General features: G+C 31.7%; 2 protein-coding genes across 2 annotated transcripts in view; one reads left to right on the top strand and one right to left on the bottom strand.

Moving 5' to 3' along the window:
* Positions 1-18,894, bottom strand: part of LOC134726487 (general transcription factor 3C polypeptide 1-like) — a 231,918-nt gene that overhangs the window by 10,122 nt on the left and 202,902 nt on the right. The window contains exon 38 of the mRNA XM_063590895.1: positions 3,691-3,807. Coding sequence (XP_063446965.1) covers positions 3,691-3,807 — 117 coding nt within the window. The remainder of the gene's footprint in view (positions 1-3,690; positions 3,808-18,894) is intronic.
* On the top strand, positions 11,244-13,846 carry LOC134726497 (1-aminocyclopropane-1-carboxylate oxidase-like). The gene is made up of 2 exons (XM_063590905.1): positions 11,244-11,334; positions 12,731-13,846. Exon 2 carries the CDS (start codon positions 12,749-12,751, stop codon positions 13,733-13,735), a length of 987 nt encoding a protein of 328 aa, XP_063446975.1. The 5' UTR covers positions 11,244-11,334; positions 12,731-12,748; the 3' UTR covers positions 13,736-13,846.

Raw genomic sequence — 18,894 nt, 5'->3', positions numbered from 1 at the left:
CCTTGGACAAGTTGGTTAAACTAAGTGCCCTTTTTGGCAGTCATCTTGGATGATTGATTGGCTAGTAAGTTACAACAATTGGTCAGCTCCTCATTAGGAACATTCATCATAAATCATGCCATGTTTCATTGTTTGGTTCAATTTCATGTAGTGGTTCTGTAGAAAAAAACATTTGTATGTATTTCCAATAGGGTCCTAAGTTAAACTAAGTATTGCTGGCAGCCATCTTGGATTAATGATTGCCTACAAAGTTACAACACTTGGTAAGCACCACAAAAGGAACATTCTTCCATGTTTTATTTCATTCCATTTAGTGGTTCGCTAAATGAAGATATTTGTGTGTATTTCCGTAGGGTCCTAGTATGTTAAACAAAGTCCCTCTCTGGCTGCCATCTTGAATGATGGATTGGCTTCAAAGTACCAACACTTAAGCAGCATGTCATAAGGCACATTCACTCCATGTTTGGTTTCATTTCATTCAGAAGACATTTATAAGAATGGTTATAAGGGTCCTATGTTAAAAGAAGTCTGTCGCTGGTGGCTATCTTGGGTGATTGATCAGCCACAAAGTAACATCAATTGGTCAGCACCTCATAAGGAATATTCATGCAATACTTGGTTTTAAATTCCATTCAGTGGTACTCGAAAAGAATTTCTTCCGGCCAAGTGAGCTAAAAATTAGTATCAACAAACTTGAAGCATAGGAATTTCAGTCAAGCATACAATGTAGATTAAGAGGACGAACTCATTTGTTACAGATGACCACTGGATAAAGGAAATTGCTATGCAGGACTTGATATTCAAAGGAACAGGTTTAATAAAGTTATAAATGCAAGGATTACTATACTTTAAACAAAGAATCTGCTACATCACAGTATATGGATGAGTTTTATGCAAACACAACAGTTCAAAGTTAATTGAATTTAATTGCATTATGCAAAAGGGATCAATATAGTTTTGTTTAGTTATACCTTAAAGCGACAGGAATAGTTCAGTCTGGAAAGTCAATGATTGTATACTTACATCTCCCTTAAGTACTTATATGTCAGTCATAGTGACACTGACCCATCTTTGCTATATTAAGGTTAAGTAAGGTAAGTGAATTCAAGTTTATCCCTTATCATTAATCAGTGACTGGAAACTGTAAGCTAGATTATTTTAAGTTTTGACATTGAAAATTTAATTATGTCCTGCCATAAATGTACCAGTTGAGTTCTATAATCTTCAAAAGATCATTCATATTAATTGAATTTTGATGTTATTTAGAAATTGTTCAGATGTGAGCAGTCGGGTATCTATTATGTAACTAATAAAAACAACTAGTTCAATTGATGCTTTAAATATAAATATCTTGTTTCATCAATTCATGAACCTACATGATCTAATTTAGTTTACAAAATTATGAATATTAATAAAATGAATTATATGATGAACTCTTGCAAGACTGCTGGGCGTTAAATTTGGAACCAAAAGGAGTTCAATTGAGAGTAAATAACATATTTCAATGTTGAAATGTTCAAAGCTAAATTGATACTTTTATTGATGAAATATGTTTGGCTTGGGCTACCTTAAAAGATTTTTTTCTATTCAAATTGATGCTTACATTTTGAAACTACAAATATATATGTTACTTTATTGTTGTTAATTTCAAAGTTTTCTTTTTTCTTTTTTTAATCTATTTAGACCTTTACAAAATATGGATAATTATTTAATTCATATAAATGTTTTTATTGATGGGAAACTTTTTCAGTGAATAAAAAGACATTCTGCCTGTTATTTCGACTATATAATGCTAATAATAAAATTTAAATGGCAACAATGTATGACTATCTGTACACTTGGCAAAATGACAAAAAATGGAAATCATGAAGAAAGTAAAATAAAAAGTACCATTGTACAAACAGTTTTAGTACTTTTTATATTATAAAATAACATTAAAACACCTTATCACAAAAGAGGGGCTAAACTTATATAATTCTTACGCAGCATAGGCATTGACATTGTTGAAGGCCATATGGTGACCTAAAGATGATAATTTCTATGTCAATTAGTCTCTTGTGGAGAGTTGTCTTATTTCTAAATTAAAAAAATTTCTGACTTACATAAGTCTGAGTAGCATGAAGAAGACAACTGTATGAGGTAAAAATGAAATATTTTATGACCACTTTACCTCAAAAATCAAAATGTACAAATGAGTGTTGGGCATATATTAGTATAAGTATTTGTCAGGTAATAGTGCATTGTCAACAGTACAGCGACATTATTCAAATGGCGCTAATGAAACTACATGTATGCTTTTCATGTCTCATGTCTAGCCAAATTAAATATAAATCTAACTGAGACTACCAAAGATGAGCCATCAACACCAAAATCTTTCTAGGAGAAAAAAACCATTAAAGATAAAACTTTAAAATAACAGACAAGGTTCCTAGCTGACAGACACATTAAAATGTGGCAGCTTCAAACATAGTTGGTGATAATCACTATACATAATACATCAACTGACAAGACATCATTACGCTATGATTTGTAATTTGCTTTAATGCACTTTATTATATAACTTAACCAATACTTTACTTAAAATGAGAAAAGTTTAAAATGTTTAAAAATTGCTAAAATTGGTTAGAAATCAATTTTAAATCCTCATTAAATTGTACTCATTTCCTATAAGAAATCATCTGATGGTTTCAGTGACATTTTGCTACATCCTGTACTAGTGATCATTTTTGCTGTTTATAGTTTCTGTCTATCTATTTCAGTTCTCAAGATACGGGTATTTAAATGGAAGAAGACATCACTTCAGGGCAATAACCCTTACAATTAGCAGTTTACTAGAGTGCAATCTGAATACATACAATATATGATATTCAGAAAACCAAATAGGCTTATGATGTATTATCCTGTTTTTACCATATAACAGATATAGGAAAACAAGATTATAATGTTTAGACAAAAATAGCTTTGATATCTTTTTTAAAATACATAACAATTAAGGCAGTTAAGAAAGTTATATGATTCCTGCATTTTATTTGAGCATTCTAAAAAACTCACATGAACAACAAGTCAACTTTAAGGTGTCAACTGATGGTATGAATTAATGATAAACAGGTATTACTTAGATTGATTATAACTTTTGCTGAACACTGTCTATATAATAATACAGTAATAGATGTTTGTGTTTTTCTATGAAAATTTTGACCTTAAGGGGGCAGACCTTTGTTCAGGGAGATAACTCTTTAAATCAGTTAAGCGTTTGTAAAAGTCAAGTTCATCAATGTATTTTAAGCATTTACCTGACACAGATTTAAAATAATCTATGTAACCTAGAAGCTTAGAATATATTTTTGAAAATGGTTGACACAAACATACTCATGATTTTAAGAGTTATTTCCCTTAACTTAGGTCTACCTCCTTATTAAGAACTGAAATGAAGAGGTGGATCTTCTAAAAAACATGAATATAAATTCCTATCTTGGAATGATAATTTTGGTCATATATCTCTTCAACTGTAAAGGTTATTACACATTTATAGCTTTTAAATATTTAGCTTTGAGCTTTCCAGAAAAGTGCTTCAAACGCATGATTGTTATAATCGGTTATTTCCATTTTTTTCAAAGTAAGGAGGAATTAAACCAAGCTCTGTTAACACCTTTAGATTAAAGATTCCATTAACTATATATAAATACAAACCCTTCCAGCTTGTGTATCACCTCCTCTCCCCCTGCTATTTTTATAAGAATGAACTGCCCAAGGTCGTACATTCCTCAAAGTCACATATCTTGTACAAGTTACACCAACTTTCACAACCTGTAATTATAAAAGTACATCAAAAGTCATTATCAATTAGTATTGCAATTTACATGTCATAAAAAAAAAATCATCTATGCACCCCTAGAATGAATATTGATTCAGTTAAGCAATACACATGCATTTTTTATGGATGTAAGTATGACTTACAATTTGTCCTTTGAATTGTCTGCAAAACATCTGAGCAAAAATGCACCTGTAGGTAAATACCTTAGATTGGTGACAACAATATAAAATACAAATAGTGATCTTTTCTTCTTCTAAAATATGATCGCAATGTGATCAAATGAGAAATAGAAAAAAATTACCAGTATATATATATATATGGTTGCTTGCTTGAATCTTGTCACATTGGATCAGATGTAATGTGATACAACCATATGGGGAAACGGTGTATTATATAAGTGTTGTAAGGTTTTAAATTTTAGTTGCAATTCCATCAATGCATTATGTTGTGGGTTCAAATTTGAACTGTTAACTAAGGAATTGGAATAGAAAACATCTTCTAGTTGAGGGTGTTAACTTGCCATGACTAGCAAAAACTACATTGTGGTGATAAGCTTTACTGTTCTGGCAATGACAACAATGGACAAGAGAAATACAATATAGGTAAATTTGGTATCTATGATATCTATATTAAAAGGCAGTCTTTTTAACTACTGAAGAAGAAATTGTCAACTATAACACTACAGTACCCTGGCATATTACCATGTTTTGATCCATTATTTGTTTAACGATTGTGAAGCTCCACATCATTAATTTCAAACTACAATTAATAAAGATTATCGACAACATCTATAATTGGTATTTTCATCATAGTAACAGGTGCATCTTAGAGAGTATTTTAATTAATTTATTGTAACCAATACGCAAATAACTTTTTTATGACAGATTTTTATTTTTAGCTAGAAAATAGTTGTTTGATCTGTTATAAACATTTGTCATGTCAGAGCCTTTTATTTCATATATGCAGTATCAGAGGTTTGTTCATTGTTGTAGGCCGCACTGACTGACCTAATAATAAATGCTTACTTAATCAAACTTGAAATTTAAATCAGCAATGTCAATCTGCAAATTTGTTTTATCAAAGGAGTAGATCCGGTAAGGGCCGAATTTGGCCTCAAATTTCAAGTTCTTCTAACGAAAGATTTTGCACACTTTTTAAACACTTAAGTGTCTATTTCAATTGATTCAATTAGTTTATGTGAAAGTTTTAACTGATTTAGTCATTAAAAAAAGCCCAGATTCAAGCTCTCACACCACATCTTCCTATATCTATTAAATATGAAAAATCTATCAAATATGCCAAAACACGCCACTTTATAGATGGTTTTTGTCAAAAATGAAAGTCACGCGGCCGCATCCATGTTCATTCTCAACCTTTATATATGTTATGTATTATTATCAAATACAACTTGCATTTCAATATTATGAATTAACACGAATGGGTCACTTTCATTTAAGACGGAAACCGTCTAAAATTCAACTAAAATGCTAAAATTGTGAAGATTTCAGTAATCTAGCATGACTTAATGATGCTAGTACCCTATATGTGCATTGTATTGTCAAAAACAGCCCATATTTATGTAGCAGCAGCATTCTTCTTTCCAGTAAATAGCTTAAAGATTACATTTTCACAATTTTGTAAAACTGATATATTTTGGGGCCAAAAAAGGTTCTTACTGAACCTACTCCTTTGTTTTCTTCTAGGATTAAAACCCCTTATTCTAACTGCTTGACCAACACGTATATCATATTGTTTCGGTTTTCGAACACATCGAAAACTGTTTTAATAGTGTCTTCCAGAAACATTTTAAAGAGGTATCCATTTGTGTCTAAAACTCATTGTTGTATTCTGTATTGAAGATACAGAAGTTTGAGTTTTTTGTTATATAAAAAGGCAATATATGTTTATTCTTCCAATCATAGTTTGTATTGAAAACCATTTCTGTTCACTTTTTCAGGTATAGTACTGTGGATTCATTATTATTCGTGGGATACCATTTTTTTGTGGATTTTGAGGGCACAGGTAAGCTGCATATTCAAATGGTCAACACTAAGGGAAAAGCTTTCTACAGCCTTGTATGCAGACTTTTGCAAAACCACAAAATCAAATTTTAATGAAAATTAAAAGTTTTTCTCAATCCACAAATATAATCTTTTGAGCCTTTGAATGGAAGAGACTATATTTATAACTGGAGGCATAATTGAATCATTTTAAGTTTTAATTTTCCTAAATTATTGCAACAAATATCATATTACCCCCGAGGGTATCACCAGCCCAGGAGCCAGTACTTCGGTACTGGCATGAAAATACGGATTTTTTGTGTTATTAAAATTTGCTGTTACAAAATATTATAAATTAAGGAATGTATCTCCCTCATGCAAAGCTCTGATTCCTTTCACAGATTTGGCTATTCTTTTTGGACCTGTTGGATTATAGCTCTTCATCTTTTATATAAGCTTTGGATTTTCAGTGGCGGATCCAGGAATTTTCATAAGTGGGGGCCCACTGACTGACCTAAGAGGGGGCCCACTTCAGTCACGCTTCAGTGATTCCCTATATAAGCAACCAAATTTTTTCCCAAAAAGGGGGGGCCCCCCTAAATCCCCCTCTGATTTTCAAATATTTTGGCTACGAGCATCACTGAAGAGACATGTATTGTCGAAATGCGCATCTGGTGCAAGAAAATTGGTACCGTTAATTTGATTATATTATACATTGTATTAAAGATTTTTTATTGCAGATATTACACCTTGATATGACAGGAAATTAGTTTTGAAATTAAATATGCCTCTGAATTTATCAAAAGTCATGATTTTCCCAGATTTATCTAACATGTCATTAATCAGCAAACATCAATTTTTGTCTAAATGCTTTATTCAACTGATTGATTTCCAATTGGTGTTTGATTAATCCTTAATAAATAACATTAATTGTGTTCATTTGAGCTTTGAAGTCTTGAATATTAATATATTGTTTAAATTGATAATCATTTCGTACTTCATACCTCTTTTCAAAAAGATTTTTTCAACTTTCAATAGGGACCCAAAGACATTGTATATCAAGAAAAACAGTTTTTTTTTAAAGTTCTTTCTGTTTATTCTCCAATGTTAATTCTAACTTAAGGTTTTTATGTATTTCAAATATAAATCATTTTTAGAGTTCCTACACATGATTCTATTTCTGGCCTTTGTAGCGTGCGGGCTCATGGTTTCTTTTTCAAGAAACAACGCTTATCCATTGTATCTATATCTCATATTCAATCTCTCATACTGTAAAGTTCAAATATTTAAAAGCGCTGTGCAGGCTATATTTTCAACATTTATATATTTTTTGTACTGACAAAACAGTATAATCAGTTGGCTGTTTAAGCCTACCTAACATATTAATAGATTTAATCTATCAATCATTATAGAAGAAAAGAAATTGGTGACAATTCTCAGGAACCCCCAAGGCCCCACTTCCCCATGCCCACTTTGTTCAATAACTTTTATCATTCCTTAATTTTGTTAAAATGAAAAAGTATTTACTTAGAGTCAACAAGTATTGGTCTAACATAAATGTTTATAAAATATACAGATTATAAGTATAAGAGTCAACTTTTATAGAGTTTGCTCATAATAATAATTGGTGGATCTGCCTCAATCAGTATAACTGTTATTGATGATGTTTTTAAAGCATATTTATACTGCACTCGTTCTATTTGAGCAGTCAAAATGCGTTAATTATATTAATATTTTTTGTTTGCAACCTATAAATCATTATGTTTTATGTTTATTATTGATGTTTAAGTCTGTAAACAAACGAATTCGTTCACCATTGATTGTGGTTTTCAACAGGTAATGATGTACATTTCATCGTGTTGTATATTGCTCGTTGTATATTTCTCCGCCTGTGTGATATGAGGCCTTTTTTAAGGGTGATTTTTCCAATATTCAAATGAAATAAATTACATTAACACACTAAACAACAATTGAAAATGATTTTTTAGATTGCAGTATAAAGACAATAATAGTGCATTGACTTGACATATCAACGATATAAGGAATTCGGCCTGAAACGGGGAAAATGCTCGGCAAAGCCTCGCATTTCCCAGTTTCTAAGCCTCATCCTTATATCGTTGATATGTCAAGTCAATGCACTATTATTGTCTATGTATGTATTTTAAGTGTGACATTGTAACATTTCCAAAGTTATCCTGACCATTTAAATGAGGATTTCTAAATAATTTGGTAATTCCAAGCTCAGTAAGCAGCACCATATAATTGGCCAATTTGTCTAAAATCAATGATACTGGCTTAATTTATAGTTCTTAGATTCCACTTAATAAAGATTATTTCTCTAACAAACCAAATATATATACATCTAAAAGCCCATTTATAAACTTTTATTGGTTTCGGTCGAGAAAACTATCATGTTTATGTAACACTTTGCCCTCAACATTTGGCTTCAAATTGGCATATGTCAATTCTTAAGGACATAATGGACTAAATTCCTCAGCTTCTCAAGAAAGCAATCATATGAAATGAATTAGCTCAAGCTTATCAAAATTAAAATCGTTTTCTGCCCTGATACTCCAGAACTAATCAAATCTATTCTTACTAAATATGACTTTTTCAATTGTAAGAGTCATTGATCCAGTGTATTATTTTTATGAGATAATTCACAGAGTGACCCTCCTGGATAAAATCACTACACTCATAAAATGAACCTCATAGTTATGGTCAATGAATGAAATGAAATAAAAGAAAATTAATATAAAGACAATAGCCTTGACGGTCAATGAACGCAATGTTAAAGAGATGCTATTTAAAAGCTACAGAAATATTGGTGTAAAAACTAAGGGCTAAGATTTTTCAGCATTTTTAAAACATGTTATATGAGGAGCAAGTTATGGTTTTACTTAATAATATCAGTTCTTAAAATAGAAGGTATCAGACAATTACAAATATGCTTAGTATTAAACAATCTTGTATACAATTGCAATTGTTGAATTTTAAAGCGAGAAGTAAGGAGTTTGACATCAATAATAGATTTTTCAAAAGGTCTCAAGGTTTCATCATGTATACATGTGAGGTAAAAGCAAAGGACCTTTAAGGTCAAAATATAGAATGTTGAATCAACCTTTGACCTTGTCTTCAATTTCAAGGTTATGAAACAAGGGCCTCAAATCAAAAGACCCTAGGTCTTAATTATATATATTAAATGAGTTATATCACCAGATGTGTAATTTGAAATATAATACAGGGGAGATAACTCTTACAAAGAAAAGTGCTCGGGTAAACAGGGTCAGTTTCAAAAGAGTAAAGACTGTATAATATCATATACCAAAAAAGTAAGCGACATCATTTATTGAGAGCCGTGGTGTAGTGGTTAGTGCATCGGACTACTAACACAAAGGTTCCTGGTTCGATTCCCGTTTGGGATGAAAATTTCAGAAACTCAATTTTAGGCTCTCCCTTGACACCATATGCGAGTATGGTCTTGAGGAAACGATGATAGTCCGTCGGACGGGGACGATGAATGGCTGACCCGTGTTAAGAGAGAGCCATATCTCTTACACGTTAAAGACACCCTTGTAGATTTCAAAAAAGAGTAGGCTAACGCCGCTACAAGGCAGTACTCGCACCCGCAAAGTGGAAAGGGATTAATATAAGTTGCAAAAACTTGTTTCCCAATCCACTATAAATAAATATGTTTAAACTATCTTTTGAAACAAAAATACAGCGCAAGAAAAAAATTAGAAGGAAGAAAAAAAAATATATATATATTCAGAACAAAATCAATAGGTCTATCCACGAAAAGGTGGAAAGACCTAGTGTTATGGAAAAGGACAGGCAAACTTATCTAGTGTTTTTTTTATAAAGAACACCTAGTGAAAGGCCAATTTTTATATTGAATCATAATACCAATAGGAACTTTCCCTCTTTGCAGGTTTTCAGGACAATTCCTCCAAACCAAGATAAACAAAAGAAATAAGTTAAGTACAATCTATTCCTAGATATAATATGGACATTAGGATAAAACCTTTTCATTATTTTCCTATTTATTCATACAAGTACCTAATTAAAACACAGTCATCATGTGTTCCCTCTGTTTTTAATCTAAACTCCGTTTTCATTAGAAAAAATGTACAGGAAATTATTATAAAATTGTTGTATTCTTCTGATGACTAAATATCATAACAATACAAGACATAGACATAAAATACAAATAGATGGCTGAGAAAAGGAAATTGATGTAGCTGTTTATAGTATTCTGAACAACAAGTCTATTGCAGAGTCTGATTAACAATGTGTTGGAATGAACGATTCATGCTAATATTAGAATAATCTGGACTAAGGGTCATAATAGGACAATTATTTCAGTATATACTTTATGTACTACTGACCTGTTGCTAGGTCCCATTACAAATGATCATAAATATCTTCAAATTGAATCCTTCTTCAAAAACTTGTGTATTTATATATTATATATAAAGTTTGCCTCAAATTTAGCCTGACATTATGTTAATCTTCACATTTGTGTTCTTCCCACAGTGTGATTCGAACCCTTGCTTCTGAACATCATGCCAACGCCGCTTGCACTGTGTCCAGCACCCTAGACCACTTGACTGCACATTCTTTCTTTGGCAACTTTAAAACAATGCATTAATACCCCCACAAAAACTTGATATTTCATGGTTGTAGCAAACAAAATGTAATAATAAAGGAGAGACAAAATATACCAAAGGGTAATTCAAACTCATAAGTTGAAAACAAACTGACAATGCCATGGCTAAAAAAGAAAGAGACCAACAGACACAAAACACATCATCGAAAACTAAAGACCTGTGAGAACAACTTGAACCCTATCAAAAACTGGGGGTGATCTCAGGTGCTCCAGAAGGCTTATTCCACATGCAGCACCTGTTGTGTTGCTCATGTTAGTACAAAACTGGTACTATTAATGAGGAATAGTGGTCTCGGTGGCTGAGTGGTCTAAGTTGTTTCTACTGTTATCACCAGCCAGTCAACACTGAGGTTGCAAGTTCTAACCCCGCTCATGTGGGTGCACGACTTCAGTTTTAATAGACAAGGATTGTCAGTTTTCCTATCAATGGTCGGTCGCTTTCTCAGGTCACTACAGCTTCCTCCACCAATAAAAATTGGCCAGTTCTAAATAGGCCAAAAGAGTTACTTAAAGCAACAAAAAAATCAAAACATCAATTAATGACTTAGAAAGTAATTACTGTAGCCATAGGTCACTGTACAGTCTCTAACATTGAGCAAAACCCATACCTTATAGAAAGCTATCATTTTAAGTCCCCTGAAGGACAAATGTTAAATATTGCAGACGATAAAATTAAAAATTGACCTGCATAAGGTGAAAGTGATAACTGCACACAGATGATATCTTAACAGATATGCCACTATGAAATTTATCTATTCTGATAAGAATAATAAATAAATGTAAATAAGTGATAAAACAAGGTTAAAATCAAGGTAACAGATTACATGTATATTTCACTACCCATCTGTCAGGTAAGTTTTAAAGACATTTTGATATATAAGGAGATGTGGTATGAGTGCCAATGAGACAACTGACTCCCTCCAAGTTACTATTTGGAAATTAAACCATTATAGGTCAAGGTACGTTTTTTAACACTGAGCCTTGGCTCACACCGAACAGCAAGCCATAAAGGGCCCCCAAAATGAATAGTGTAAAACCATTCAAACAGGAAAACCAATCATTATAAAGAAACAAGAAATGAGAAACACTTATGAACCACATCAACAAACAACAACCATTGAACATCAGGGTCCTGAAAATCATTTTTACCTCCCTCAGTGCTTAAACTTGAAAAAAATAATCCTGTTAACATACATTTTGTAGTTCAAAAGACTCACTGTCTAACTTGTATAAAGAAAAAAAAGTGATTTATTGCATTTATATCTGAAACATTAAAACAAATACCAAATATTTGTGTTTTTATAAACAATTTTTCAACTTACCCATTTAAGGGGAAATAACTCTTTTAGTAAACATTTTATACTGGAATGATAAGGTAATTTAATGTTTTTACTTGTAACAAGAAAACAAGTTAGGTGCAACATTTTTTCTTTTTATTTTCAATTAAAAAGCATATTATTAAACCTATTTTCTCATATTCAATTTCAAAATTCTATCTCATAGATTAATTTTATGCACACAAATGTTTTTTTTTATGAACACAATACAAATTTAGGCAATTTTGCACAACTTGTAGTTTGAGAAATAGCAGGGTGAACACTACTTTTAATGACATTTTTGAAAAAAAGCATAGTCAAATATTCATTTTGGCAAAGTATAAGAAAAATCTATCTGAGGATATATACCTATGATCCACCATAACATTTTTTCTGACCTTTGTAAAGGCTATATATTCTCCTATAGTTTCCAACAAAACATGATTAAAAATCAATTTTTAAGGGCAAAAATGACCATTAATTCCTAGCTATAATATGGACTTTAGTATAAAACTATAAAGGAGTTAAGAATTTATTTTGCCCTTTATTGACCTATTTGTAGGTCTTTTGGTCTGATGATCTAACTACAATGAAAATACAATTTTTTATGGGCTGAGTGAATAATTAACTCAATTACAAGAAAGTCAACCCTAGTAAATTTCATGCACAGTCTGTATATCTTATTAATATACTCATAATATACTTAGTACCAAATTTAATGGTAGAACAATTTTAAAGACCCTGACAATTAAATTATTGGTCTTTTGTGTGTTATCAGAGACAATAATAACATGTTACATAACCCTGAGAGTAAGTTGAAAAATCCATATAACTTCTGATAAATGAACCAGGAAAAAAGATAAACAAAAATAAATTTGATAATATCAAGCAAAAGAAATTAAGTTCTAAAATCATCTTCCTATAATTTCAGATTTAATTCCATTTAAATATGGCTGAACTACCAATAATAGATCTTTCAAAGATTAAAACTCACCGTAATGAGCTGGCAAAGGAAATCGTACATGCCTTGGAGAATGTTGGATTTCTCTTTATAGAAAACATACCAGATCTTGATTTCGATATATTATACAAATGCTGCAGGTGGTTTTTTGCTTTGCCATGGGAAACTAGAAAGAGTCTGATGAGAAATTTTTGGAATAAAGAGAGCAAAAATCTGTATCGTGGTTACTTTCCAGTTGTAGAAGGCGAACCAAGTCGTAAGGAAGGTTTTGAATGTGCACGAGATGTGCCTCCAGGTGACACCTCTGTTTCCCCTAAAAACTGGTTCTATGAGAAATCAGTATGGCCTGAAGAAGATGGATCCTTTCCCTTCAAAAAACATATGCAGGAATCATACGAAATTTTTCACAATACTGCCATGGAAATCCTTAAATTGTGTGCAAAAGGGCTAGGAATAGACGAGGATGCATTTACTGGCCTTTTTGCAGACAAGCCAATGTCAACTCTAAGACTAATGCATTATCCTCCCTGGGACGGAAAACCACCAGAAAATGCTATCATTGACGATGGTAGAGTTGTAACAACTCCAGACCATATGGATTCTAACTTTTTAACCCTTCTTAACATATTTGAATTTGAAGGACTGGAAGTTAAGAACGCTGATGATCAATGGGTAGCTGTTCATCCAAGGCCTAAAACTCTTATCATGAATATTGGGGTCACATTATCAAGGATGATGGGTGGGCGTTTAAAAGCCACTAGACATCGTGTGATGGACATTGGTGTGGACCGTTTCTCGTTGCCTTTCTTCTTGTCACCTTCGTATAATAGTGATGTTGGAATCAATTTTATGTCTCAGTATGAGAAAGGTCATGCTGAGCATGTACCTGAACGATATGGACCATGGGTTCTACATCGAATCAAACATGAGATTAAATATTTTGAGTACAGAGTTCTACCAGAAATTGAAGATTAAAAAACAATTTGATGTAAAAAAGTAAAAGCTTCAGAATCACTCATTGACACATACATTTTTACTTAATTATGATTAATTCTTAAGTTTGGCAATAAATGCATGAAATAGAGCAAATACATAGTTATTTTGAAATGAAGATATTCAGTGTGCACAAAGAAATGTCTGTTCTGATTATTTGATAATGAATTAATACTCAAAGTTGAAAATTCAGTAAGTTGATCCATCAGCAAATGCAATACTTTTGAAATTTATGAGTTACAAGAGTTTTGAGATTTCCAGAGTATGCATGAATTAAATTTCCATTTAACAATAAGTAAATAGATATCTATAAAGAGCCATTTTTTATGCATTTGTTATTTGAAATTCATGGAATCCTTTGAGATGAATAGAATGCTCCTAACTTAACCATTCACCTATACGGCACACATCCAGTTTTCATTAGTGTAGAAAATTAATTTAGAATCAACATAGAACCACTGACCTTGGGCACTGAAGGTCTTTCTTTATTCAATGCTGTTCCCTTAGGCTTTTGAAGGCTATACTTATGCAATGAAAGAGAAACAACCTCCCTTCTTTAAGATTAAGATGAATTGCTATAAAAACCTACATACATGCAAATTTACCAGGCATATACATATGTACTTATGTTTGCTTTGGATTTTGGGTTAAAAGAGTAACAAATTTAGAAATCAAAACATGTAGATAAACTCATCATCATATCAGCATTAATCTTTTTTAACACCTGAGACACACATTTTATCTTTAAAAAGATGCAATAAATTACAAAGTTGAATAGCATTTGAGGACATAAGCACTAGATTATATCTGTGTTACATATCATACCTAATTTGACACCTTAAGTCTACCTTCAGCCTGACTACCAATAATGAGTCTTTTTATATTATTGACCTTTTATTATCATATTGAACAGATGTGATTTAATAACAATGTATCTATTTTGCTTTATTTTCTAAGGTTTTTTTCTTTTATATTTCTGATAATGAATGATTGTAAAGATTTTTTTTGTTATCAACAATTTTAAATCAGCCAGTATATAGCCACTATCATGGTCAGATAATGTGTATATCTGCCTCCATATGAGCAAAACGAGTTATGGGGTTAACACCAATCACACAGAACCTGTCGTCCAGCCTCTGTCATTCCCCCTTCAAAAATATAAAATTGCAAAGAAACATACTTCGTATCCAGAATTTGGAACACTTACTCACAGTGATACAGTTTCCTAACCATGCAAATTCTATCATAATACACAATGTTTTATTTTTCATTTGACAGAATCTAAACAAAAGTGATCATCAAAATTGTTTTAAAAGAATCTCCATCTAATTTCCTCCTTCATAGTGTGATATAAAATAGAATTCCATAAAATACCACAGCAAATATGATACTTTTACAACTTATATAGCTCAAACATTCAAAAGCCTTGACCAAGGATTTATGACTGTGCCAAGTTTGTATGTAGAAATTTATAATAACATAACAATAATTGAGAGGCTTTACAATGACAGGGCCTTGAAAAATGATCTAACAGGAACAACATACAGATTTCAATTACAATTCTAGGCAGGAATTAACTCTCCAATTCCAAATAGTCACTTTATCTGACTCTAATCTAATTCTATACAAAATTGATAAATGAAAGCTTCATCATTTAATCCCAGTAATTTAGGAAATCAATACATTTCTGAAACATCTGAGTACAGTGGGGGAACTCACCAAATGTATCCATTCATTAAACCTTATGATTTACCAGCAGTTCAGTATGTTAAATACTTTCTTTTATGCCAATCCTCAAGGTGTTATATCTTACGGTCAAGTTCCGTCTGAAATTCAGAGAGCATCCCTGCTATTTGTTTTGTAACAAAAATATTGCAAACACCATTTAAACACACAACATCCAGTTCTTATAAAGACATTCAAATGGTTATAAATTTATTCTACCCTTTGATTCACCTAAATCTATGTTCACTTTCATCAACTAACCAACTACTGTAATCTTTTCTATATATGCTGATCACTTATTGTAAACCTTAGTTATCACTTTCTTCCATAGAAATTTTCTACACAAAAAACAGGTAAACATTGTTATTCAAGGGCAATATCCCTTTAGGAAGAAATGGATTGACAATTCATTACTTGTTGAACTTTTTGAAGATCTAGTCTTGTTGATAATGTTTTGCTGTATACCCCTTATAAGGGAATGTTGAATGAACTAAACTAGCCATGAAGGTCTTGAAAGGTCAGTTAATATATTTGCTAATATAATTTCCATAAAAAAAGAGGTAAAGTTGTCATTTTAGGGCCTTTACTCATATATAAGTTAGTTGACTGACAGTTTAAATATGATCAGTTAAGGTTAGTTTTTCCTGCTTGTAATATCTTGTTTTGTTGATCATTTTTGCTGTAAACAACACTTTCTTACTGTTTACAAAAAAATTGCAAAAATGAGGAAAAAAATAAATTATCAATAATGGGCAATAGCTCATAATTTAGAGTCTACCAACAATGTCATATTAGTAGATTTTGTTCTCCTGATTATTTCTGCTACATTATGATCCTCTTTATCTATATTAGTTTTCAAGTTAAAGGCAAATTGTCAAACAATTGGCTGTGGCGGATCCAGAGGGGGGCGTAAAGGGCTTGGACTTTTTTGTTGTTGTTGTAAACTGATAAATCAGACAAGACTTCGAGAACTTTGCCATTTCCCATTTATTTTTTATGCGACAATTCTTTACTTAAAATGATATTATTTGCTGGTATTTACTGATTATGTCAAACTCATGTGATTCGCTATGGTGAAGTTGAGCAGTTCCCGGTAAAAACGTCACTCAGTCATTTTGAAATTCAAATTACAGTAACACATGGATAGACTAAGGATGACAATCATAACATCTTCAGAGCAAAAATATATTGACTTCTATTTCACAATTCCACGAGACAGATGTTTATACTCTATTATATACACTTTCATGATAAAAAGTTCCATATCAATATTATTTACCTACGAACAGTGCCTACGAAAACATGTGTAACCCCAAACGCCCCAGCCTATTCAAACTAGAAATAACATAGCTGAATGATGATCCCCAGTCAGTATAAGCTCTAAATAGATTTGAAGTCTAACTAAAGAACCATTTGTTTGAGAAAGCAGTCTGAGATATATATTTGAAAGAAAAAAACTGACTCTGGTTTTTGCCTTTTTAAAACAAAAATTCTGGCCGTATCTGGATTGAAAACAATAATCTTGTCCACTTTTTTGCTATTAGAAACGAAAATTTCCAACAGAATTATTTAGCATTAAATAAACATGATGAATAAAAAAACGGGCATATTTTTTAGGGGCAGGGGTTTGCATATGTGATTGGAATGTCTGTTTCGAAGAACTGATATATTAAATACTTTTTTCAAGACCAAACTGCAATCGGCTGCTGGGTGTGGCCTTTATGTCTCTATTTGTCAACCATCATTTATAAACTCGTTGTCATTTTAGACTCATTCTTAGCCTTTGGTTAATTTGGAACCCCTCACTTCCCTTAATTTTGTTGGGTGAAACATATCAACCAAACATTTGGATAAAAAATGCTTGTCTGTCTTTCTTAAATCGTTTCTGTCGTATTGTAAATTTCATTGAATAGCCCTGCGTATATCTGGTTTACAACAAGAAATCTGTGAGGTTATTCTAACTTAACATACAACAAACAAGAATTTTCCATGTCTATTTTTTACTGACAAGTCCCACATGTAATATAGCATTACATAGCTATCATTTTATGATAGACAATTAATAGGGAGAATACAGCATAAAAAATGTCCAACCCTTACACTTTACAGCAGCTATAAAATATACATGCCAAATTAGGAACCGTTCAAAATGTGCATTTTACACTTATTTTATGATTTTAGCCCCCAAAAGGTCCCAATTTTTTTTTGCCCCCCACCCTTTCTAAAATCCTGGATCCGCCCCTGATTGGTAAAAAAAAATATCATCATATAAGGGCAGTAACTCCTACAAGGAGTCTACTGATGATTCTGGAAATTATGACTAATTGTAGATCATTTTTGCTATTTAGATAGTTTCTCTTTATCTATGAAACTTATTTTATGTTTTTGGAAATGTCTTCACAGTCTGAACCCAAATGTTAAAAATACACCATATGAGTTAGCCACAGAAGATAACAATACAACTAAAAGTAAAAAATGTATAGCTGATACTTTTAATAACTTTTTCACTTACTGTGCTGAAAAACTAAGAGAACAAATAAGTTATACACCTGTTAACAAAGCAGATTTTAATAATCTTAGTAAATTTGTTAAAAATAAATTACATAAACATGAAAATTTTTCTTTACCACCAGTGAACATGAATGAGCTATTTAATGAATTAGCAAAACTTGATATAAATAAAGCATCTGGTATGGATAATATTGGACCAAAAATCCTAAGATTAAGTGCCCCTTTTATTGCATCACCTCTCACATATATTTAAAAGAATGAGCGATACTGGTATATATCCTTCATTACTGAAGAATGCTAAGGTAACACCAGTTTTCAAGGATGGTGACAAGCTTTTAGCAACAAATTACAGACCATTATTATATCTGTTCTTCCAACTTTATCAAAATTAATAGAAAGACATATGTTTCTAATAAAATGTACAAATATTTATACACCCTACACAATCTGGTTTCAGGCCGCAGCATTCTTGTCAAACTGCACTTATCAATATCATTGACCAATGGTTGCAAGAAATGAATGATGGTAATTTAAATCTATCAATTTTATTAGATTTTAAAAAAGCTTTTGATTTGGTAGATCATGATATTCTTTGTTTAAAGCTTGAAATTTATGGATTTAGTGAGGCTACTGTTAGTTTTAAGTCATACCTCAATAACAGAAAACAGCAGGTAAACATTTTTAAACTGCACTCGTTCTATTTGAGCAGTCAAAATGTGTTGACCGTATATTTCTATGTCATATACAGTCACTGACCCGATATCACTTTTCCTCATGAATATTTAAATAGAAGTTGCCCAAATAATATCAATTATTCATATGACCTCTTCAACCTGTTCTTGTTTCCAATGCATACAACGATGCGTGGGACGACTCAACCTTGTTTCTTTTGCAATTATTGGAAA

This window comes from Mytilus trossulus, chromosome 1 (assembly GCF_036588685.1).
Source record: "Mytilus trossulus isolate FHL-02 chromosome 1, PNRI_Mtr1.1.1.hap1, whole genome shotgun sequence".
In the NCBI taxonomy this organism is placed as follows: domain Eukaryota; kingdom Metazoa; phylum Mollusca; class Bivalvia; order Mytilida; family Mytilidae; genus Mytilus; species Mytilus trossulus.
This window is presented reverse-complemented; position numbering and strand designations above follow the sequence as displayed.

Bases quoted from the DNA above. Each gene is read 5' to 3' on its own strand.
- LOC134726497 (XM_063590905.1), top strand. From the start codon at position 12,749: ATGGCTGAACTACCAATAATAGATCTTTCAAAGATTAAAACTCACCGT.